At 43.7% G+C, this 24,930-nt stretch overlaps 1 protein-coding gene across 1 annotated transcript; it reads right to left on the bottom strand.

Moving 5' to 3' along the window:
* Nucleotides 1-542: 542 nt before the first annotated feature.
* On the bottom strand, nucleotides 543-23,893 carry LOC119400116 (cytosolic Fe-S cluster assembly factor nubp1). Its single transcript, XM_037667070.2, has 11 exons — nucleotides 23,756-23,893; nucleotides 23,565-23,669; nucleotides 17,183-17,319; nucleotides 14,170-14,238; nucleotides 13,212-13,244; nucleotides 12,594-12,681; nucleotides 6,563-6,717; nucleotides 5,033-5,143; nucleotides 3,795-3,897; nucleotides 2,030-2,113; nucleotides 543-1,062 (listed from the first exon to the last, which is right to left on the bottom strand). The coding sequence occupies exons 1-11, from the start codon at nucleotides 23,784-23,786 to the stop codon at nucleotides 1,037-1,039; spliced, it is 942 nt and encodes a 313-aa protein (XP_037522998.1). The 5' UTR covers nucleotides 23,787-23,893; the 3' UTR covers nucleotides 543-1,036.
* Between the last annotated feature and the right edge of the window lie 1,037 nt (nucleotides 23,894-24,930).

A 24,930-nucleotide genomic window follows, 5' to 3' on the forward strand; every position in this document is an offset into this window, starting at 1 on the left:
AAAAAGACGTGTAAGTATCCTACAAATATACATGTATTCACAGAACGGGCCCAACGCGTTTCTTTCAGGGCTTGGCTATACACTGTGAAGAGTTGCAGCTTGATTTTTTTGGCCATTTGTTTGGTTTAGTCTGGCATATGCAGGATACCAAACAGTCATTGGTGCTTCGCTACTTGAGAGCAGCCCAGTTAAAACAACAACATTGTTGACAATAACATTAACCATGACATTTACTGAGTGTAACGATGAGAGTTGTCTTATGACTGGAATACTGAACTGCTTAATGAAATAGGCCTAGATATGACAGTAAAACTGTCTCATTAGTTTCATTTTATTTGGACGTAAACTGGGGTTTTGGAAGCAGTTCGTGACTCCGAATTTTTTAAAAATTCCGCACTAAAATCAGGAAACGAATCTCTACAGATGTAAATTAGAACATTTTAATTATCAGATTAAACTACAATCCAAACTGTACACTAGAACACTGACTTTGAAAAAAGTGTACATGTTGCGTGAAGTTCAACGTAATATACGTAAGTTTAACTTGCATAAATACAAACACTAGCTAATGTTGGCTACAAATAGCTAGACACTGACGCATGAGATGTTAAAATTGATTTGGCTAAAACTTACGATAGCCACGAACGGTCATCCTAAACCTTCGCCACAACTTCCTATGATGTTCTGAACATTTATCCTGACATATACGTACAGCTGGCAGCAAAAGCTTGCGGAACGCTAAATGTTCGAGAAAGCTATATTCTCGCTTTGTCTGAGAACATAACCTCCGAATAAATGTTCCAGCCTGTCGTTGGCATTGCATCCTATGCAGTGACCAGCTAGATTAGAAGCACTACGTGCTAACAGAGAATAAATTCACATTCATTGTGTAGCTAACGTCCCGTAAACTTTTGCTGTTGAGTGTATATCTCTGCAGACAGCCAAACAAGGAACGCTGGCGTTGTACGCGCACAACCGCCGTACGGTACAGCGCCCAACATCACAATCGTGTGGTTTTTACCGAAGCTCGGTTGAATCAGCTTGTCAGGACGGTGGAAAGCTCTGCGAAGAAATTACAAAGAAAAATGTCTGTGCAACGTTTACGAGAACACACAAGTGGAATCTGTGGAAAGGGATGCATTCAAATCTTTCCCGGCCCCTCTTTGAGCAGAGAAAAAAGTGCTACATTTTCATAGTTTAGTAGTTCTGCTTGTAAGGATGGCCTATCGCATAATCCGAATGCAATGTGCCGCAGAAAGACAATAACGTGACACGAACATTATCGGAGCACATCTCTTGTGTTTCTTTGTGAATAACTGATTCAGTTAATTTAGCAAGTCTAAACACTGTATAAACAAGGCTTTCACAATGGAAGTGTGCTGGCTACTTGGCAACACACAGTGAATTCAACTAAGATCAGAAGTTATCACCAACTCAAACAACGTTTAAGAACAGCAAACACTTTCAACTCCTGCTCATTTCAAGATGTGGTACGGAGAACATAAAGCATGCATTCTGAGCATAAATTAAAATGCACGGAAGAAACGAATGAGCACGACGTATTAACCACTCTGTAGCCAAGTTCTAAGCATGTACTAATATAGCTTCAAGCAAGTTATGGTGTCCGTAACCTACAGACAGGCAACTACCTGTAAATGGAGCAATTATTTGAAGCAATAATAATAATAATAATAATAATATCTGGGGTTTAACGTCCCAAAATTTGAAGCAGTTTTAAAGTTATGGCCAATATAACTTATGAAGATTCTTGTGCAAATGCCACCATTTAAATCCGAAAATTTTTCTGGCATCATTCTTTTATGTGCACTGCTAACTAAAGCCGTGTTACACACTAAATGGTATACCATATGCGGATACGGTGAACGAGGCGCAGCTTCTGTTTATATTGTCGACAACAAACATATCGCATCAACTTGACCCAGCAATGTAATCAAATACAAGAAAAAAAAAAGTTTAAAGAAGAGACATCGTGGTACAGACTTGGGAAAATAAAAATCATCGTCCTTACTTTGAACTATATCTCTGGAGGCAACTGCTGCTGGAGAATCAGGATGCTCTCGCAGGAACAGCTTTCCCTCATCGCACGCCTTGGCTGCAGAAATGACAAAAGAAAAAAACCAGCAAGACAGATTTTGATATCAACATTAGCAGAGAGCACTAGGGACAGGCACCTGTCAAGTGCACAACAAACAATTACATAAAATGTTGGAAACCAACAGCCTTGTCATTATTCAAGGGACACTGAAGTCAAACAAAAAACAAGTTCAGACTGATAAATTACTCTCTGAAAACTCCACGGTTCATTTCATCGTCACAAATGAATTAACAGGACAGAAAATCAAGGTCAAAGTTTCATCTTTAAGTTTCATGCTGAAATCACCGCACGCGATGTCACGATTTTCAAAGCATTTGTGTTTTTTTTCGTATTTTGGCGACATTGGCTCTATGAAAGTTCCTGAAACTTGGCATGTGAAGTCTCTGGCCCCCTCTGAGGCCAGAGACTTCACATGATGTACTTTGTTTTTACCACTTAAGTACTACGTAGACCCTAGTAGATGCCGTCAAAATCTATGACATCACGGCGATTGGTATTGGGAACATCAAGGTGGCATTGACACGAGCATTTTCTTTTCACGCGTTTCCTCGCTTACTAAGTGTGTCTGCTCACGGCAAGTGTGGTGACTTTGGTATTGTGAGAGTAATTTGCTAATACAGTAGAACCCCGCTGTTACGTTCCTCACTGCTACGTTTTCCCGGCTGTTACGTCGTTTTGCGCCGGTCCCGGCATTGCTCCCATAGGATACAATGTATTGGGAACCCCGCTGTTACGTCGTAACTGTCGGACCGTTCCCGTATGATACGTCGCGAAGTGCGCTCGGAGCCGACCGAGTGACTACCGAAGAGAGCGGCCATGGTGCATTTTCACGCAGCTTGGCCTGGTTTGACCGTAATATTAGCCGCATGAGAGGCGCAAGCAACAAGATCCTTCAATTGATGCACACAAAAGCGTGGCCTTCGAGATTCATATTGCAAAGATGGCGTCTATGACGTAGTTGCTCGCGAAAGCAAGGCCTTCGAGATTGGCATTTACTATTGACAAAAGCATAGCCTTTGAGATTTGTATTGCACAAACATGGCGTCTATGACGTAATTGCTTGCGAAAGCAAGGCCTTCGAGATTGGCATTCACGTTTGCCATCGCGTTGGCGTAGACTCATCATCATCGTTTTTTGTCGGAGGACGGGAGGAGTTCGAGCTGGTTGGAGCTCGCATGGTCGTGCGCGCGGTTCGCGGTCGGACTCGCCGCGCTGGTCGCGATTGCGTGTGCTTAGTTCTTTCATGCCTACAGCTGCTGGTGTTAAAAAAATCACATACGTTGATTACATTTCTGTGGATGAGGCCATCCCCAGCTCCGCGTTTCTATCCATCAACTAGATCGCGGCTGAGCGCGCCAATTTTCGTGCTGCTCGTAAGCACTGAAATAAAATTCTGTACCACTAAATATTTTGGCGTTTTTCCTGTTTTTCGGCTCTTACGTTTCCCGTCTCTTACGTTTATTTCCTACGGTCCCTTCAAAAACGTATCAGCGGGGTTCTACTGTATTAGAAAAATCGCTTCTCTCTTTAGTGTCCCTTTAAACCATAGGCAAAGGAAACGAGCACACAACAGTACTGCAGCCGGCACAGCCTTGTTATCAAGTTATCCTTGTTTCAGTACGTTCTCGTGACACGCTACACCATGTGGCCGACATCTCAAAAGGTCATCGCTCCCCACCTAGTTGCGGGTCGAGGGGCAGCGACCCGAGGAACGGCAAGTCCAGTTCTTCGCACAGGGCAGCCGCACCTCCGGTGGTCGGCGGGAAGATTTCACTGCGTACCTACGAAAATGACAAAAAAGTTATAGCCGTTTGAACTCTAGTAGCTGCAGCAACCAAGTAGATATTATTCATAACCATTCCAACAGCACCATCTCCTCAAAGTCTCGTCAACTCTGAGCTGTTTAATCAAGCACTATACCGTGAAATCAAAAGCAAGTACCCCGCCCCCCTCAGCAAGTTGAAATTACCCTGGCCTGCACCCGGAAGAATGCTTTGAGCGATGTCATACACTGCCTATTTATCGCTAAAGGAGTTGCCTGCAGAATGCAGGAGTTCTTCCGCAGTTTGTGTTTTTCTTCGTGGCGGCAGAAACTGGCAAAATACTTTCGGACCAGTAGAGCCGGAAAGTGAGTAAAAGTTTTAGACCGCAAGAGGTTAAAATGCATGTCTCAAAGGCCATGTTTTTGCTCGCAGGACCTTGAAAATCGTGATGGGTGTTTTGCGCTGTGTTCGGGGAATGATCCTCATGTGGAGGAAAAAATGCTTTGACGACAAATTTCAGGCACAGGTGCTTAGAGACTGGGCTGCTACGCAGAATTGGATGGGATTCAAGCAGGCCAGTGTTGCATGGACGCAGTGCATAATCGGGGCGCAGAGCGGGAAGGGGGGGGGGAGGGGGGGGGGGCTTTCCTGGAGGGGGCGCTTGCTCGGGATATACGGTAAGTATTGCCAACCAACACAGAAAGAGAACCACAAGAAGGGCTCCTTCACTGCTTGCATCTGATCTTTCCACATAAAGACAGCAAAATTGAAGCATCATGAAAGGTTAAATGGTGCACAATGGGCGAACAGTCGTGCTCTCTGAAACAAACTTGTGAAAGCAATTGTGACAAGCAATAGAGTTGGTTACCTGCTTCATATTAGGTACCAGGTTATGTTGGTACCTATTCACACACAGACAAGTACCTCGTAACAAACGTATAAATACAACCAGGTCGCATTGGCACATTGTAGTACTTGCACTAGTATGCTGTATCTTATTGTCCTGAAATCAAGCGATAACTTGAAACACTGTACAGAGTGTGTACAAATTTGCAAACAGCCCCCCCAAAATGTGTTAACTTGGGCCTGCTTGTAAGAAGGATGAGCTAAAAGCACAGACAACAGAACCCACCAACTCTGCTGACAAGCTCACCTGGCATTTGGGGCATACGAAGCCACGCATGTTTTCAAGAACACCCAAGATTCTCAGGCCCATCTTGCGGCAGAAGCCTGCCTGCTTGCGGACGTCTTGCAGCGACACCTCCTAAAGGACCGGGAAGCCACTCGTCATTTTACTGAAACACTTCGGGCATTGTGAACTGTTAGGACTACATGAAAAGACTGCAACAAGTCCTTAACCTGGTCCACTCAACAACCTTACTGCCAAAGCTTTATAACTTCCCGTCAGTCATCGAGCCACACACATAACGTACACTGCTGCATTTATTTTTTATTTGTGAGTGTGCAAAGCCCCCAATGTGAAGATTAGAGATGAGGGTTGTGGGGTCTGAGCGATAACGCCGCTGCTCTCGGAACACATGGAAATAGTTCACGCGGTCGTGCAACAAACGTGGACGTTTGTTAAACACTTCTTTACATACGGCGAGCTCGCCGGCCGAATCCTATACAAATTAGTAACACGCTAAACCTTATATGCTGACAATGAATACTGGAAAAACATAACACACACTCAAGACAACATAAGACATACAATACAATACGAATACGGCACCGCCGATGCACGACTCACCACGAGGGCCCGAGGGAAGCGAGCCGCGGTATCATCCCCCCGGACCCAGCGCGACGTCCATCCACGCACACCGCCACACCCCAAAAGACAGTCGTTGCTGTTTTTCTATGCGCTGGCCTAACTTCTCCGCGGCGGCGCTGCTGGCACCACCGCGCTAAACTCGTGTTACAGCCAGTGCATCCCTGACCTTGACCGATCGTCTCTGTTTATGCGCCAAGCATGTGCGTTGCAAAACACAGCGGCCGTGCCCAAGTTATGGCAGTCGCCTTTACAGTGGGTGATAGCACCCCCACAGGGTGTATGAAGCCCGGTGATAAAAGCTGACGCAGCTGTCACGGTGGACAATGGATTAGCTAGACAAGACTAGGCCAGCGAAGCCGCAAATGATGCCATCGACCAGGCACGTAACCAGGATTTTTATCGGGGGGGGGGCCCAAGGCCTAATTATTCGAAAGAAAGTCTTTTCATGGCAAAAAAGAAAAAAAGTTGCCCGGGAATATAAAAGGATGGACGAATTTCGGGGGGGGGGGGGCCGGGCCCCCCGGGCCCCCCCCTTGCCTACGTGCCTGCCATCGACACAACTGGCACAGTGCAAACTCGCGTAGGTAGCGTAGCACAGAGCGGATGGCTTCAGCACCCAACATAACTTGGCGCTCAGAGATGCTCATAATCATTTCTGTATTAGCACCTGGAAAGAACAGTCCATGCTTCATTGCCGTAAGGGAGTTTGGATGAATGAGAATAATATAACAATAACATCTGGGGTTTTAGGTGCCAAAACCACGATGATTATGAGGCACACTGTAGTGGAAGGCTCTGGAAATTTAGACCATCTGATTTTCTTTAACGTGCACTGACATCGCACAGCACACAGGCCTCTGTGCGATGTCAGTGCACATTACGCGGGCAAGCAATTTCCTTAAAAGCTCTTGCCTGCGGCGTTGTGACCAGTACGACGCCGTCGAGGTTGCAGTCCTTGAGGTATTGTGCCAGGCTGAGGTGCTCGTCAGACGTTCCCGGGGGTGTGTCCACCAGCAAGTAATCCACGTCACCCCAGTCCACATCTCGAAGGAACTGCTTTATCATTCCTGAATCGAAAGAGAGTAACTACGCTTGACGCAAGACATAAACTTGCAGCATAGGCATTCAGAGCATTGCATATATCTGTACTAGCAAGTTTAAAGTTTTAATGCAGAGGCCTTAACAGTAGGGGTGTGCGAATATTCGAAATTTCGAATATTTTTCGAATAGTGTTTGTTATTCGATTCAATTCGCACTGGAATTTTACTATTCGAACTATTCGAACTTCCCAAAAACAAATACAGTCAACGTCCGATTGAAAGTCACCCCTTCAGGTTTTTAATATGCTTCACCTCATTACACTCTCGTATTGCGGCAAAGCTGCCTTTCAAGCTCCATTACGGTCTAACTTTGCTAAGAGACAGTCAACGTCCGATTGGAAATGGTCCCTAGATTTTCAACGTGCTTCACCTCATCACACCCTGGTATTGCGGCAAAGCTGCCTTTAAAGCACCATTACGGTCGAACTTTGCTAAGACCAGTGTTGTCGGTAACGCGTTACAAGTAACGGCGTTACCGGTAACGCGTTACTTTTTTCGGTAACTTAGTAACGTACTCGTTACTATTTCGGAACTGTAACGGGTAACGTACTTACGTTAACATTTTTCGGTAACGTGAGGTGTCACGTTACTCGTTACTTTTTCATCCTGTAGGTGCCTTTTTCCCAGAGCTCGCCACGACGAATTCTTTTGTCGCAGCCTCGGAATGCTGTCGGCCTGCCAGGCATTAACAAAGAAAGTGCGGGCGGAATCACTTTTGTTAATAGGAAAATGCGGGGACCAATTCCTAAGACGCGCCGACTACCTTTGGAAAAAGTTGGGCCATCGCCACACAAAGCTTGAAAAAACGCCGCGGAATCCGCCATGAGAAACTGTACGGACATGTTTTTCGTGGAAGTGGATTGTAGCAGGTGGATTGCGGGCACCTGTGCCTTTTTGTGCCCAAGAGACAGGCCGCCCGAAGAAAAAAGCGCAAGGGCTAGTTTACTCCATACCATGTGCTGATCGTGGGGCTTCGTACGCGGGGGAAACAAAGAACTTCCCCGAGAGGCAACATGAATAGGACATCCACAAGTCCGGGCGACCAAGTAGTACTCTCGCTGGGCACAGCGTGTTGAAAGACCAGCGCATCAAATTTAACAAGTCCCGCTTCGTTGAATTAGAAGCCAATTACTATAAGCGGCTTTTTGTGGAATCCTGACCCATCCAGGCGACAGCCGGTAATGTCAACCACTCTACAGGTGCTCTGCCTCAACGGAATTCTGCGCATCATGGAGAATAGGCGTGACCCCACGGCAGGAAGAAGACCCTCAAAAAGAAAACGAGTGGGACGCGAAACGTCTTACTTTTTCTTGTAACGAAAAAAAAAAAAAAACTTACTCACTACCTTGGTTGGCGTCGCTCTGTTTCAACCAAAACCCAAGAATACCACTGTCACACGAACAGCTTTAATCGCGGTTAAGGGGAGATGTGGGTCTTAAAAAATGGTTTTTTAAAAGTTGGGTGAATGGCATGAAATTTAATTCACTTATTCAGCTTTTTCTGCAGATTCAAAATCTCTAAGTAGATTTTTAATAGCTGCATTAGAACAAAAGATATGCATTTTCTAACACATATTTAAGCATACTTCTTACGGGGATATTTGGTAACCTTGCTTTGTCAAACACAAAAACAAAGTATGTGGCAAGATTGCCAGGAAGCCGGTCTAGCCGGTGATGCTATTTATTTTCTTATAATGTTGTTCACCAAATTATAATTCTCGATTATCAGAAATAGTATGCAGCAAAAAAATTTCACTGACATTTACGTCTATTTATTTTGCATTCAAAGTTTGTTGAAGACAATCGGATTAGCATCACCGGCTAAACCAGCTCTCTGGCAGCCTTGCCACATACTTTGTTTCTGTGTTTGACAAAGCAAAGTTGCCAAAAATTCCCGTAAGACATATGCTTTTAGAGACTGCACATCTTTTGTACTAATGCAGCTACCAAAAATCTAATTATAGATTTGGAATCTGCAGAAAAAATGGGATAAGTTTGTTAAATTTCGTTCAGTTCACCCAGCTAATAAAAGAAATAAAAACAAGACCCGCGTCTCCCCTTAAGCTAACTACGGTTACGGCTAACCACGGTTACAGATAGCTACACGGCAGGTGGTTATCGCAAACGGGTGATTCCACGAGAGATTGTCACGGATCCGAAAATGGATGTTTTAGATTTAATTGAGTATTTTGTATTTTATGCACATGCCACCCAGTAGCCTGAAGAGGAACCTAGTTTTATTATTTGCTGCATAATTTACGAGCAAAAAATAGCGAACATATTCAATACATAGGGACCGATTTTATTACCTGTTGTTCTCAAACGTTCACAGTGATGAAAAACGCAAATATTACCGTTACAAAGACATTTTGTGTATGACATGTATGCGCAACAAAGAGTAAAGTAACATTGTTTGGGACTTGTAGAGCGAAGGAAACTACTTTTGAAAAGTGTCTAAATATGTGACATTTTTTATAGTTGCTACATAATAGTTGCTACAACGTTGATAAGGCTTATCAACTTTGTTTTGAAAATGAATATTGCTTCTTTCTATCTGCAACTACAGTTAAGTTTCTGGTTATTGAACTCCTGAGCGAACGAGGCTGATCTTGAACACTCTATACAGGTTAACAGGTTATATAGGTTAAAGTGAACAAAAAAATGTATATTCACAGATATTTTTTTCCGTGACTAGGCCATTAAATCATTCCTTTATTACTACAAAATTTGCGCATCTATTTTGCTAGTAGAAGCACGCCGTCAGAATTACTGTAAACTTATTGAAAGTGCAGTGATGCTTTCTTTGCGGATAGCTTTAATAATTGAATCTTATAGTGTGTATAATGTCACATTGAGAAAAATGGCTTCACCATGTGCCAGAGTCAGAAGCCATCACATGCAATTTAGATTTGTGCAAATAATTCTCGTTAAAGCAGCATTTGGGTATAATCGTTGTTTGGGTTCTTTTTTTTACTTTTTTTTAATTTCTTTCTTTCTTTTTCATTTCAGTATACTGTCAACCCCAAATGGGGTTTTTACAGGAGTGGGTACATTTAGAGAAAAACAGCAAACACACAAAAGTGTTACAGTGAAAATGTAGATGAAGGCGGAATCGCATAAATCTGTACAATTCATACATAAATGTCTTGACAAATGTCTGATGGCATACATGCTAAACACAGAAATATACTTAGGTTACAATATATTCTCTCAGGTTACATCATCGTAGTATTCATCTTATGTTACAGGCATAGGATAAAGCAACAAGCAAGCAGGAAACTATTTGTGAATCAATCTGGCAATGTCAAGCATCTAGATCGGTGTTGCAATGGACAGCTCGGCAAGTTCTAGAAATTTTTGTACTGTCGTTTGCCCAACGGCATACATAGTTAAATATACAGGTAGAGGCCAGCTTCCGCTATATACATCAACAATGCTCTATGGTGGGGCCCATAGAGCCACAAATCATAATCCGGTGGTCTTGTCGGATAAAGGCCCACTGTTCTCAGGTAGCGCCGCCGTATCCGATTCAGGCCAGGGCATGTCCACAACAGGTGCTTGATTGTAGCGGCGGACGCTTCAGTGGTACAGAATGGGCAAGTATCCCCAAATGGTCCATGCATTGTTGTGGCCAGGCATATGTGACCGACGGAGTAAGTGCCGCCCCCACACGAAGTCTCCGCAACACCACCTCCTCCTGGCGGGTAAGCCCGCCTGGGAGGTTTGAACCACACGGTGGAATTAAATCTCGTGTGGTGCGGCGGAGAATCTCCCTGCGGTGGAGAAACTCACCCCGGGGATCACTCGGGAAAGGCGCTTCTAGAGTACGTGGCAGCTCACTGTGGGTGGCGGTGTCAGCTTGTATGTGAGCAGAAATTGTGTCCCGTGGTATCCACTGTATCCTTATCTGGCCAGGCATCTGTGCAGTTATACGCTGTATATCGCCTGCGAAAGTGTGCGCGTTATATACCTTGCGGAGCTCCTTTATGGCTGATGTGGAGTCGGATGACGTTTAGTAAAGGATGACGACGATGCGGAAGCCGCGCTCACCAACTTTTTACGTGAAACATAAATTTGAGATTTAAAAAAATTCTTATTGCGGGTTCCTGCAGCAAAGACACATTGATTAAAATTTATGATTACGACGGAGTAACGGCAGAGGTAACGTCCGTTACTTTTTTTCGGTAACGGTAACGGTAACGCGTTACATTTTTTTGTAGGTAACGTAGGGCGGTAACGCGTTCCTTTTTTTATAGTGTAACGAGTAACGTATTTAGTTACTTTTTTTCAGTAACGCCTACAACACTGGCTAAGACACAGTCAACGTCCGATTGGAAATGGTCCCTAGATTTTTAACGTGCTTCACCTCATCACATTCCCGTATTGCGGCAAAGCTGCCTTTCAAGTTCCGTTATGGTCGAACTTACAGTCAACGTCAGATTGAAAATGGTCCCTAGAATTTTCACTATGCTTCACCTCATCACACCCCCGTATTGCGGCAAAGCTGCCTTTCAAGCTCTGCTACGGTCGCAAATGTACTAACTCAAGAAAACGCTGGTTCCAACATGGAGATGAAAGATGTGGCAGAGGTGGGGGCTCAATTAATGCTGTTTTGGACCTGAAATTTGGGCAGGAAGTCCGAAAAATCGGAAGCAAAGCTTTTTTAGCATCCAAAATTTCAGATGTTCTTATATATCGACGTCTACGAGGCAGATTTGGAACTCTGGACTTGAAGGGAGCACACGCTTGTCCGCCACATCAGTTGGGCTTCCACAGAAGTTTAAAGAGGAGGAGAGGCTGAGGAGATGGCATCTTTGCCCATCACGTGTAAAGTATTGTCGGCAACACTTTGGTTGCACCAAATCATGTACATAAATAGAATTCGGCCTCTACATTGCCTCATTCTTGATAAGACAACTATGAAACACCACCCCGTCAGTGCTTCATCAACCTGGCGAAAAGAAACACATTCATGTTGCTATCTCATAAGAATATGCTTAGGAATCCTCTCTAACTCTTTCTGCAATTTCGCTTCGAAGTATTTGAAAAATATACTAGAAATATTCGAGAAATATTCGAAAAATATTCGATTCGATTCGCACTCACACTTCAATATTCGAATTCGCTTCGCACCCATAATTTTGCTATTCGCACAGCTCTGCTTAACAGACATGAAGCAAACACCAGAAAATGAACCAACACCATGTCTGCCAGCTTAAGATGAGGCAACAGTCGCTAGTTCTGTGTTCACTGATTTGGGGACGAATGCTACATTTTAAAGACTTGTGCGCTAAGAACCAGCCAAACGAGCAAACCTACACTATTATGTTGCCTCTAACTATGTTCAAACAGCTAATAATTAAGATCATAAACCTGAAATGCTAGCATCTATCTATATACAGTGCCACTGTCCCGAAATCACCATGCCTCCTTCGCAGTATCAAAGGCATGACAGAAGAAATGACCGCCCCATGCAACATTTATACTTACGCTCATTTGCGAGCAGCCACACACGTAGAGAAAAATAGCCTGTTAAGCCAAAGGTTGACAATTAAAGGCACACTGCTGCTGACAGTTACTTTCAAACGTGTGTTTTTGTAACCTAGAGAGCATACAAGTTTCTTTTACATTCTATGTCAGCATGTGGTTGTTGAAGCCGGAAACTGAACCCACGATCTTGCCACACAAAAACTATTTGTTAAGGTTAGTTATCCCTGAACAGTGCTAATTTGGCGACTGTGAAATGTCCCCAAGATGGCCTTTAAAATTGCCAATATACGCCATCTGCTCAGTTATCAAAACAGAAGCGTGAACTAGTGTGACGAAACAGCACTAGTGGCGTACCGTTTTTGCGAGGCCCTCTCCAGATGACCGCATCCTCGGGAGCGGTGAGGAAGCCGACGGATACGAGTGACAGGTTGTCTTCGGTGTACTAGAGGTTAAAAAAACAAAAAAGAATCAAAATATCTGTAAGCTAGCGAGCTTCTTGGACAGTTTCACCGGAAAAGGAAGGTGCAAAAATAGAATGTGATGTTCGGAGCATTGCTGTAAACATGGAAACGAAAAGAAGGAAAAGCATGAATCCAGGAACTGCATTTCATGACAATTCTCATCATTTTCATACTTTCACACCTTTATGACAGCCATGCATGAAGCCATGAGGCTTGCAAAAACCAACAGCAGAATAAGGCCAAGATAAGGGATTTTTTTTCACGCAAATTCTGTTGCATCGTGTGTGTGGAATTTGTTGTCATTCTTGAATGCGCCGATTGTAGGTGATCGTCTGCCACTGGTAAGGTCTCGGGGCCTGTATTTTTTTATATCAAATTTTTCATGTATCGAATTAATTCGCGATCCCCTTCAAGTTCGATATATCCGTGTTTGACTGTATCTTCATAGAAGCTAGTGCCCGCAGGTCTAGGACATTCAATAAAACATGCACAATATTGCTTTGAAACTTACCACTGGAGACCATCCAGAGGCACTTTGATGGACCTGAAGTGAACAAAAGACATCTTAGGTAGGCATGGGCACAGCTCTTAGCATTAAAAAGTCATATTACAATTGCTCAATGCATGCACAGTATCATTTAACATTCTCCACAAAGTGAGAGCAACACAATGAGACACAGTGTGAAGCAGAATGACGCAGCCATTTCAACGAAACAGTGAACCTACAAAATATCAGGGAGTTTTAGAAAAGTTTTAGCAGGCATACAAAGACACTTTAGGTTTGGGCATGCAAAGCCGCTTGTGGACACTATTTCTAATGCCTTAGCTGCAGCGGTGACATGACACACAGACAAAAGAAGGTTAAAAAAAATTCAGAAGCCCTTGCCCTATCAGGAAAATGGGGGCAAGCGAAGCGTGGCGTGTGCGTGCCTGACACGCACTTCTCTGTCTTTCTTTCTTCCTAACTATTTCCTTCCTCCATGACGGGAATTGCACCTTCGTCCACATGCTTGGCCGCGCAACACTTCAGTTGTTGCAGGCAACAACGACAGTCATGCATTCATATCCAGACGACAATGAAATGTGGCAACGTGAAATGACGAGTGACCTCCATAAAACATCACACTGCCATTTCAGAAATGGCTGATCGCCGACACGCCCACGATCGAGAGAGCACCAATTACTGCAATACAGCGCACACAAACACGCATGCGACCGGCGCACCTTCCAAAGGCCGCCTCTCTTTATGCTCGCCAGTGCCATGTTTTTCGCGTATGATGCCGCCGAAATCTACGAGTTATAAAAGCTTCACTTAAAACCACAAGCACCCATGCCACTTTTTTTACCCATGTGTTGTGTTAGCGCTGCAGATAAGATGCTCCTGGTCCTTCACCATCAAGCGCACATCGCTAGTCTCGCTATTTCGACAACTTCTGACAACTGCAGAAACAGAAGACAACGATGCAAACCTGTTCGCCTTCGAGGCCCAATATCTTCGGCTGCGACGGACCGCAGATGTCCACGTCCAGGACCGCGACCTTGAGTGCAAAAACGTCATAACATCAGAGCACGTGCGACGGCCACAAAACAGGAAAGACTCAAAGGCAAATGTGCTGGCTCACTTTAATCTGCAAAAGGGGTGCACGTGCAATTCTGACACCAATATTCGGAATGCCAAAGTGTGGCGTGGTCTGTCAAAGGCACCATTTTGCAAATGGGCCTCCATTCGTAATGCACCTTTTAAGTTTGGTGCTCTTGGTGGTCGTAGAATATGCCTTGGCATTATTAGCTACTACAGGTACACGCGGGTCCACTGTTAAAGGGAACACTTGCGTTTCGGGTATGTCCGGATTTCGCTCTCCTGCAAAAGCATAGTGGCTTAGATTTGCATAACGCTGCTGGTGGTTGACAGTTCCGAACCCTTATGATAGACTAGTAACGTGCACGAACAATCTTTCCGCATCCACTAGCCGTTAGGGGGCCAACAAAACGACAGTCGCTCATTCGAGTGTTCCCTTTAACAGTGGACCGTAATGTACATTATGACTATGTAATTTAGGTTTCTTAGCCATTGGGGGTAATCTTGGTAAAAAAAAACAAAAAAAAACAAGAGAACACATAACCAGCCTATCTTTCTAGTTGTGCTAGTTTCTTAATTGTGCATTCAGCTTGCATGATAAAGCTGCAGAACTAGTTAATGGTCACATAGTTTATTGTTCCCTCTAAACTAGGAGGAAGTTCCGTTTGTATTGGTGAGGTATTTGTTTCATGAACCAATTTGCACTTATCTAGTGGGAAACAGCTGAAGGACAAATTCTCCGTCTAAATTTTTATCTCGAGCCAAAGTGCCGATAAGTTACAACAACCCTGCAAATTTCAAAGCACTGTAACCGGTATAGTTAGGGTGAACACAGCAGTGTATGGCTGACGGCACGATTGGTTCCACACAACGGCCGTCACTGGAAGCATTATACATGCGCTCTGCATGTTTGGCAAGGCTGCCTTACGATCATGTCACTGGATAGGCTCATTCAATGTCTGCTAACCGCGTTTTCGCCTGCTGACTTGATACTCTCAGCATTTTAAGTTCACTTCTCCAAAAATCTACGGTTGAAGAAAATGGATGAAAAATATATCACCTTCAGGCGTGAAATATAATGGACTGTCCGTAAGCGTGTAAAATTTACGCAACTTTATTCCAAGACACTCGGTATTCTGTCGCAAGAGAAACATGGTGTTACCATGTCGGCTTGTGCATTTTTCAGTAATTAATCGTAATTAGAGTGCAATCAAAGATCTATGTACACGTTCCGAGGTCAGTCTTATTCTATTTTTGAACAGAAAATAATCTAATTGCAGGCTCGAAATAGGTGGGCAATTTGTTATTGGTTATATTCATTCCAAACAAACAAAAATTGGTTTTTGCGTGGCTCCCTGAGCACGGCACATCGAACATGCTAGTGTAGTCAGCAAAGTGATACTCTGCAGCAATACGTAGCACGATGAAATTCAATGAGCGCTAGTTGTCCACTCGGGAAGCACGTACAAATATGCACATCACGTTTCCAGCCGGCTGAAGTAGCATGCAGAAGATGACACGCCTCTATAGTTGATGTGTCAAATTGTACACGTCACCACTGAAGGGGATATACTGTAAAGTGCGATAAACCACCATCTAGCAAAAACACGAATAGCGATCAGGGGTGTGTCTATCGTTTTCACTGTTCTTGCATGACAATGTGACTGGTATTTAAAACAAGCTGAACTTAAACTGCGGATTTGAATTTCTGTTGAACAAACAGGTATAAGCTTTTCTGTACTGCTCTCTTACTTTCCAGCCCTGATTCGGTCCAGCAGGCCCTCAGATGCTGACGACATCAGCTCGGGAGGCAAAAGTGCGACCAGCAGACGATGAACAAGCATTCGCAGTGACATGGCGAGCCAAGCATCTAAATATCTTTCTGCCAACACCAACACTTGGCGGCTGTTGCTGAACAGTCAAGAGGCTTTGAAAATGAGTTTCAAAATTTGACTGTACAGCAGTGGTAATATAAAAGCTATGGCTGTAAAATTTGCAAGGAATTTTAAAGATAGATGAAGCTTGCATTAGAGCTCAAATTAGTTTTAAATATCAACTATTTTTTATTTTTGTTTTTAGTTTTTCTACGCACGTACCTTTTATTTTTTTTAGATCTACCATTTTCAGAGTAGTGCAATTTTGTACAAAGGTATAGCAACAAACGTTTTATAGAAGTGGAACTGAAATTATGCACATGCAACAAAAACCAGATTTGTTAGGTTTTTTTTACTTCTGTCGATGCATGAAAATTGCTATTTATGAATATTTTTTTAACTAAAAAAATACAAATGCACCTAGGCTATTGATTCTAGCTGCAATTATGTAAATGCCACTAATTTAAAAAATGCGGTCAATTTTGTTTGCTTGTGTCTTATAGTTCCCGAGAAAAAGGTACACAAAAATCTAAAAATGTTGTCCTGAAAAAAAAAAAAAAACCAATAAAGTCTTTGAAAACATTTTCATTCCTCAGAAGTTGCCTGGGCTGTAGTCTTTTGAAGTGTCAGCATTGCTATACCCTTTCTCTTCGCTGAAAAATTTACTACACACAAGACAAAATTCCAAACCGAAACCAAAACCGTGGTTTCTTATCACAAAACTTCAGAGGATTCACTTTCTGCAATTATCTGAAATGAAGAGAACAGGTCGAGGTACGCCCACTTTTCCTGTCAACGTGTCAAAGAAAAAGGACAAAAATAATATTTTTGAAACCGCAAATACCGAAGTGCGACATATTTTCTGAAAGATGAAGGAATTCTCTATAAGATGATTGCGAAATCACAAAATGGAATTTTTTGACCAAACGAAGTCGCATGAAGTTGCAAGAAATGGAAATTCCTTATCAGTTTACGATCAACCACAAATGTAGACACGTGTCACCGAGCATTACTGCTGTCACTTCTTACATTCGGTTCCTTGTCCGAGAGGGCCAGTCCACTGGCCAGAAGGGAAGTGACGCTGCTTTTTCCAACGCCTCCTTTGCCAGAAAGCACAAGAACTATGTGCTTTACTGCTGCCAGCCGTTGGGCAATCACGGCGATATCTGAAACGGCAGAAAAAGAGGAGCAACTACCTGTCTCGTGATGGCAAAATTAATGAAAATAGTGTTCTGAAAGAATTTATCTGACTAAACCACAGGTCTCAAACACTCAACCCGCGCACCTGTTGCTAGCAGCCCGGCCCGCACATGACTGCCTACGTCTTATATTTTTTTGTGAAGCATCCCATGCAGTCACCATGTGCTGAAACATAACCGTGCAACAAAAACTCCACATTTCAGAATTGGCGTCTAGATTTTAGTCATTCCGGAAATGGGTATCGATATGTTCCTCGAGCCCTCACGCCCGATCCCTTTCAGAAATGACCCATATACGAGATATGAGAAAGGCCTCCTTTCAAATGGCAGCTTTAGCTGCCATTTTGTTCAAACTCTCCTCCTGCTCCAACTTTCTTCAATGTCACGGCCCTAGCGGGACTAAATTTCGCGACTCGGCCTACTAGATGAGGTGAGTTTAAGACCCCCGGTATAAACTGATTTAACGTCTCACTTCAGTGTCCCTTTAAGTTAGTTTTAGGGGCACAAGAGCGACTAAGGCTACGTCGAGCCACCCACAGGGAGATACATCTTTCTTTAATAGCAAGTGGAGCATAAACTGCAGTACTTAAACGCGTGAAACCCATTTAAGAAACTCGTTTCATCTAAGGAAAGACTATGACTTTTAGGGGATCGTTTCTTAGTTAGACACAATATTAATGAGAACTAACAGACAATAATGCCAAAGAAAGTATAGGGGATGTTATTCGTTGTAATTAGGACAAAGTGTGAAGAAAGTAAAGTGGACAAAAAGGTAACTTGCCGCCGGCAGGGACCGAACCTGCGACATTCGAATAATGTGTTCGATGCTCTACCACTGAGCTACGGCCGCGGTCATCCTCCCGTCCACTTTATGGGGTATATATGGGTGATTCCACGAGAGATCGAACATGCCTGTCCGGTCGCAATTTTTGTTTTGCCTGGGTTTTTTATATGTTATGTGGGCACATTCAAAGTGCACGGAACTGAAAATTTTATATCCAAGAAACGGTCCCAGCGCGCCAAAAAAATATTTGAAGGTGGCGGCGCGGGCCTCCTGTTTTTGCTCACTGCAATGTTTTCGGATTTCACGGCCGAATTTAGCGCGAACTATAAATGATGTGTCGAAAATTTTTTTGGTGGTTTTAATATGCATTACTGTGAATTACATCCATGCTTTTTTTATGCCGTCCTCAAAAATAAGAAAATGGGAAAAAATGGCAAACACAACCGAAATCAAAAAAAGGTCCTAACTTTGAGGCGCCTTCACGCCTTTGCTATTTCAAGCAGAAACTTGAAAACAATGTCAACTATAGAAAAGAGCCTTTGCAACATTTATACGGAAGATCATTTTCCTACGGGCAGCGCAAAAAAAGAAAACAATAGTTAAAAAAGCAAGTTTTTTCAAAAAAGTACATTTTCAAAAAATAAAATAAAAAAAGCTCCGGTCTCAATTTTGACGACAATTTTTTATCGAAGAGTGCTTGTGTCAGTGAACACACGGTTACAATATCATATGTCCTCATTTGCTTAGTTTACGAGATATAACTAGCCAAAATGACCCTTGCTGTGCGTGCTCACTTCAGTGCGACTGATGGTTATTAGCTTGCATTGTGCGTAAATCGCAGTTTTAATTATTCTGCTGCAGCAAAACCTTCCTCTGGTGGCTTTTCGTCAAGAAACATGTGTTCTCAGATTTTATTTGGTTCTAGCGTGTGCGAAAGTGGCTGCTGCCGCCCTCTAAAGGGTGATTCCACGAGAGATCGAACATGCCTGTCCGGTCGATATTTTTGTTTTGCCGGCGTTTTTTATATGTTTTGTGGGCACATTCAAAGTGCACGAAACCGAAAACTTTATTTACAAGGAACGCTGCCAGGAGGAGGAGGAGGAATAATCTTTATTAAGGGATAAGGGAAACCAGCAGGTTTAAGTGGCCGGGCCTAGGCCTCCCATGAGAGGACGTCAAGGGCTTGCCTCAACGCCGCCTCACGGGCGTGCTGGGTCGCCCAGGTTTGTTCGTCAAGAGCGGAGCTCCGCAGAGCCTCGCGCAGCCTCGACGAAAGGGTCAGTGTGCCAAAAAAATACTTGAAGTTGGCGGCGCGTACCTCCTGTTTTTTTGTTCACTGCAATGTTTTGGGATTTCACGGCCGAATTTAACGCGAACTATAAATGGTGTGTCAAAAAATGTTTTGTTGGTTTTAATACGCATTACTGTGAATTACATCTGTGCTTTTTTATGCTGTCCTCAAAAGGAAAAAAAATGTGAAAAAAATGGCAAACCCGGTCCAAATCAACAAAGTTTGCTAAGTTTGATGCGCCTTGGCGCCTTTCCTATTTCACACAGAAATTTCAAAACAGTGTCAAGTATTTCAAGGAGCCTTTGCAACATTTATGCGGAAGATCTTTTTCCTACAGGCAGCGCAAAATAAGAAGAAAATAGTTAAAGGAGCGAGTTTTTTTTTCAAAAAAATACATTTTCAAAAAAAAAAAGAAAACTCAGGCCTCAATTTTGACGACATTTTTTTTTGTCGAAGAGCGCTTATGTCAGTGAAAACACCGTGTTAATATGTATGTCCTCATTTCCTTTGTTCACGAGATTCAACGGGCCAAAATTACCCTTGCTGTGTGTGCTCACTTCAGTGCGATTGACAGTAGTCATCAGCTTGCATTGCACGTAAATCTAGTTTTAATTATTTTCCTGCAGTAAAACTTTGCTCTGGTGTCTTGTCGCCAAGAGAAATGTATTCCCAAACTTTAATTGTGTCTAGCGTGTGCGGGGGCGGGCTGCTGCCGCTCTCTAAAGGCCTAACGCGTACGCAGTTTGCAGCTTACAACCTCAACTTACCTTGCCAGTATTCGCTAATCAGAAGCACGCGAGACAGTGCGAACACATGGTTTAGGTCACTTTGTCAAAACTCTCCTTGCACACAGAATAAAGCATCTGTATGCAGCGAAGGCCAACTTAATCAGTAACTAAATGCCACAATCAGCAGGCGCGCTGTTATCCAGTTTTTTTCTCACTGCCTGCTTGCTTCGCTTTCATTACGTGCATTGTACGCTCTAAGCATCTTCCCCATTCGATGCACACTGTGCCTAAACAACATTTGTAAAACATTAGCTCAATGATTTCCGAGCCACCTATTTCACTTCCCGCTATCATATGTTTTCGGCGTCGCAGATAACGTCTTCCTGTATCATCTCGACCTTTACCGCAGCGTTTCAACAGCCAGAAAACGTGCGGTGCGGCATGTTTAAGCCATGAGTGGCCGAAGCTGCCCAATTCATGATGTTTTGTTGCCACTTTACTAAAGTGCTTTCCCACGTCGAGGACAGCAGAGGTCATTGGTGGCGCCAGACGGACATTGCCCTTAGTTTTGACAATGAGTGCGGCCTACAAATTAATTATTACAGCCCAAAGCGCTTAGACACCCTTAGTCATAAAATGTTAAACCGTGAGCAGTTCTGGAAAGGCATTCATGACAGCTGCGCAGATTTGAGATAATTTGTGCGGCGCCGTTCAGTATAAACGTTTCGACTTGCTCTAGGTCTAGCTGTTCACTACACGCGATGCGCGCGGCCCATGCTACGTCCGATTGTTCTGTGCTGATTATTTCCGCGTTCACAAAAAGAAGATTGCTGAGGAAAACGTTTTCGTTGCGCAAATTTTTTTTCTTTGCTCTTTTTGTTGTTGCCTACCTCCAGAAGCTACTGCCATAGGCTGAGGATCTTCGCGACACCTGCGAAGTCTGCTTGCGTTGCTTTACGCTCCTCAAGGAAAACCTGTCTACATCTAACCGCGATGAGGTATACCAGGCATTTCTTCAGGAAGAAGAAGCGATTGATATCTTGAACAGGCGCGCCCATCTTCCTCTGATGATTGTAGGCGAGGTTGTAGGCTGCAAACTGTTTGCACATTGGCCATTTAGAGGGCGGCAGCAGCCCACTTTTCCACATGCTAGAACCAAATAAAATCTGAGAACACATTTTTCTTGACGAAAAGCCACCAGAGCAAGGTTTTGCTGCAGCAGAATAAGTAAAACTGCGATTTACGCACAATGCAAGCTAATCAGTCTCACTGAAGTGAGCATGCACAGCAAGGGTCATTTTGGCCAGTTATATCTCGTAAACAAAGCAAATGAGGACATATAATATTAAAACCGTGTGTTCACTGACATAAGCGCTATTCGATAAAAAATTGTCGTCAAAATTGAGACCGGAGTTTTTTTAATTTTATTTTTGAAAATGTACTTTTTTGAAAAGCTCGCTTCTTTAACTATCTTTTTCTTTTTGCCCGTAGGAAAATGATCTTCTGTATATATGTTGCAAAGGCTCTTTTCTATAGTTGACATTGTTTTCAAGTTTCTGTTTGAAATAGCAAAGGGGCCAAGGCGCCTCAAAGTTAGGACCTTTTTTTGATTTCGGTTGTGTTTGCCATTTTTTCCCATTTTCTTATTTTTGAGGACGGCATAAAAAAGCATGGATGTAATTCACAGTAATGCGTATTAAAAGCAGCAAAAAAATTTTCGACACATCATTCATAGTTCGCGCTAAATTCAGCCGCGAAATCCGAAAACATTGCAGTGAGCAAAAACAGGAGGCCTGCGCCGCCACCTTCAAATATTTTTTTGGCGCGCTGGGAGCGTTTCTCGGAAATAAAATTTTCAGTTCCGCGCACTTTGAATGTGCCCACATAACATATAAAAAACCCAGGCAAAACAAAAATTGCGACCGGACAGGCATGTTCGATCTCTCGTGGAATCACCCATATGTTCATTTAAACCTAGGAGTGTTAGTCAGCGCCAGTCGAAGCCATGGCGGTGAGTGTGGAACACGCTTTTTCTGCCTGTTGGCGTCCCGTAGCACGTGAACTTTTTACAATGCATGTATGTGGCCGTCACGTGCTACGTGATGCGGCGTCCGCGGCGAGTGTAGAACACTCTTTTTTTGCCTGTTGGCGTCACGTAGCACGTGAAGTTTTTACGATGCATGTACGTGGCCGTCACATGCTACGTGACGCCAATAGGCAGAAAAAGTGTTCCATACTCGCCGCCATTGCTTCGACTGGCGCTGACTAACACTCCTAGCTTTAAATGAACATATACACCCCATAAAGTGGACGGGAGGATTACCGCTGCCGTAGCTCAGTGGTAGAGCATCGGACGCGTTATTTGAAGGTCGCAGGTTCGGTCCCTGCCAGCGGCAAGTTATCTTTTCGTCCACTTTACTTTCTTCACACTTTATCCTAATTACAAAGAATAACATCCCTTATACTTTCTTTGGCATTATTGTCTGTTAGTTCTCGTTAATATCGTTTCATCTAAAAACATCATAGTGACAGCCAGATACACATGAGGATCATCTCCTAAAAGTAACATTGGGGGAAGCAGAGGAAAAATCGTGACACCTCTCCTATTTGAAATGGATGGGGTTTTCACAGGAAAATGCATGGGGCCTACTTTGATTTGGGAGTGGGTCGAGCTAAATTGGGGGTGATGGAGGGAGGGGGTAAGGGTCAACCGAAAATTTTGGAAACTTGAAGAAGATTTTGGGGATTTTGTATAAATGGGTGGGGGCGCGTTTTCAACCTGTTTCGTGTACCTTCCACTTTGGTTGGCGTTAATTTAAACTCCAGCAGGCTCCGCGTGAGATGACAAAAAAAAAAAAGAAAAGAAAGGTTTAAGTTTTAAGACATTTGCATCGAAAGAGCATTTGGGCTCACTCTCCTTTATGACCGATATATCGGTTGTTTTGGCAGTCCATGGAGTTTTCAAAACTATACGCCCGCACTATAGCTCAAAGAATCTAGCCTTTGTTATTTCGTATTTCTGCAGGGTCCAAGATTCGCGCCTTGCATCACCACAGGAAAAACCAGAGCGTTAAAAAGAAGTATTTGTTTTAAAGCTAGCATCTTTGTGTTTCATAATCTTTGAGTCTTCATACTCTTTTTTCCCTGCACAAGTCAACTGCTCCGCACAGTCTTGGTGTAATGCAGAGAATAAGTGTCCCCGACCAACGTTTATATTCCTGTTTTGATGTTATCAGTAGAAGCTCCGCGACAAAACTTCCGAAAACAAAGTGTTTGGAAACAACTCATGGCTCGTACTGCGAGCACTACGCGGAGCAGTGTTTTCCAGAGCAACTTCGAAGCTTAATGAGATTAACGACAACGTGTAGTACTAATTATTATAGCTATTAAGATACACGAAAGGGCTCACCTGGGTCCGGTCCCCTAGTTGCACCTGACGCGCACAAGCGTTGATTGGGGCATCCCGCGCACGACGCTGCTTTGCCGGCCAAATTGCTTCCCGTGCCGGGACAACCTACGAGAAACGTCAGTCGCTGCATACGAGCGCAGAAAACTGAACCGCGTTTCTCGCGAAAAAGAAAAACTAGCAAAGGTACTCACTTGCCGGGGCGTCTGCGGGAACATCGGCCATGCTTGCCTTCTTGATGGATTGGATTGGCTATCTGTGACCGGCTGTGTGCTTGCGCCGCAACACATTTCGCGTTCACGACAAATTTGACGTGTAGGGGTGATAGCTGATGGCATGCGCTTTTGTGCCAGAAGTGTATGTACAGTGCTCATGCATTGAAACGCAGCAACTTAGCGCTAAGTAACGGACGATATTTCGTTTCCACTGTCTTCAGTTCGTGTCATGTCGGCGTTACTCGAACACTTACACAAGGGCCAACATTACCTTTTGAGCCTTTTGAGGCCTAATTTGGAGCCACACAATGTACGCGTCCAAAAAGCTGGGTTCCTGCGTTTCTTTTTTACGTCACGTCACGTTTAATACGTACTTGGTGATGCAGTTATCCCAGAATTTTGGGCGTTGCTCTGTCTAGTAGCGGCAGTTTCGCTGAGGCGACTGGATTTGGTTGTGTTCAGTGTACTAAATCGTGTTCTGCTTGGCGTTTTGGCAAGTTTTAGACCCTGTCCAACGTTTTTAGATTATTTTCTGATCTAAATACGGTGGCACTGTCAACTGCAATGCCGCCCGGGGGTCAACGCCATTTTGGTGCAATACCGTTGTCAACGGTACTGCAGCATTTAAGTGTTCCTTGCAAGCTCTGAATACTAGCTTGAGGAATCGGGAGATTGCATGACGACGTGAACCAATCGAAACTATTTCTAAATTCTGTTTTTTTTTCTCTCTTATTTGTTGCCACGTTCCTTCGCTAATTCCCTATCACGCTAATGGAAATTCCAAGCAAGGATCTACAGATTCCAGTCACAGACCTACGAATAAAATGCACAGCTCACCTTTGCCTCATATTGGCCCTGGTTGATCCGTGTAAAAATAACCACAAGGCCAACTATCCAAGTAGAGCAGCCAACTTTTATTTCGCTCAGTGTGGAGAGGTGATTTTGACGAGATGTTGAGTCTTGCTGCAGATGCTTTGGTCTTGTGGAGAGGTGGCGACATACCATGCGTTTTGCAGGCATTCACATTCACATACCCAGTAGGGGGATCTAGCAATAAAATTTACTGGCAGGCTCTATCCTGCATCTTGAGCATAACAGAGGACACACTGCACGGGCTGCTTTCATCTTCAGTTCTTGGGTATTAGCTTGTGCAA

Source organism: Rhipicephalus sanguineus, chromosome 7 (genome assembly GCF_013339695.2).
Source record: "Rhipicephalus sanguineus isolate Rsan-2018 chromosome 7, BIME_Rsan_1.4, whole genome shotgun sequence".
NCBI lineage: Eukaryota > Metazoa > Arthropoda > Arachnida > Ixodida > Ixodidae > Rhipicephalus > Rhipicephalus sanguineus.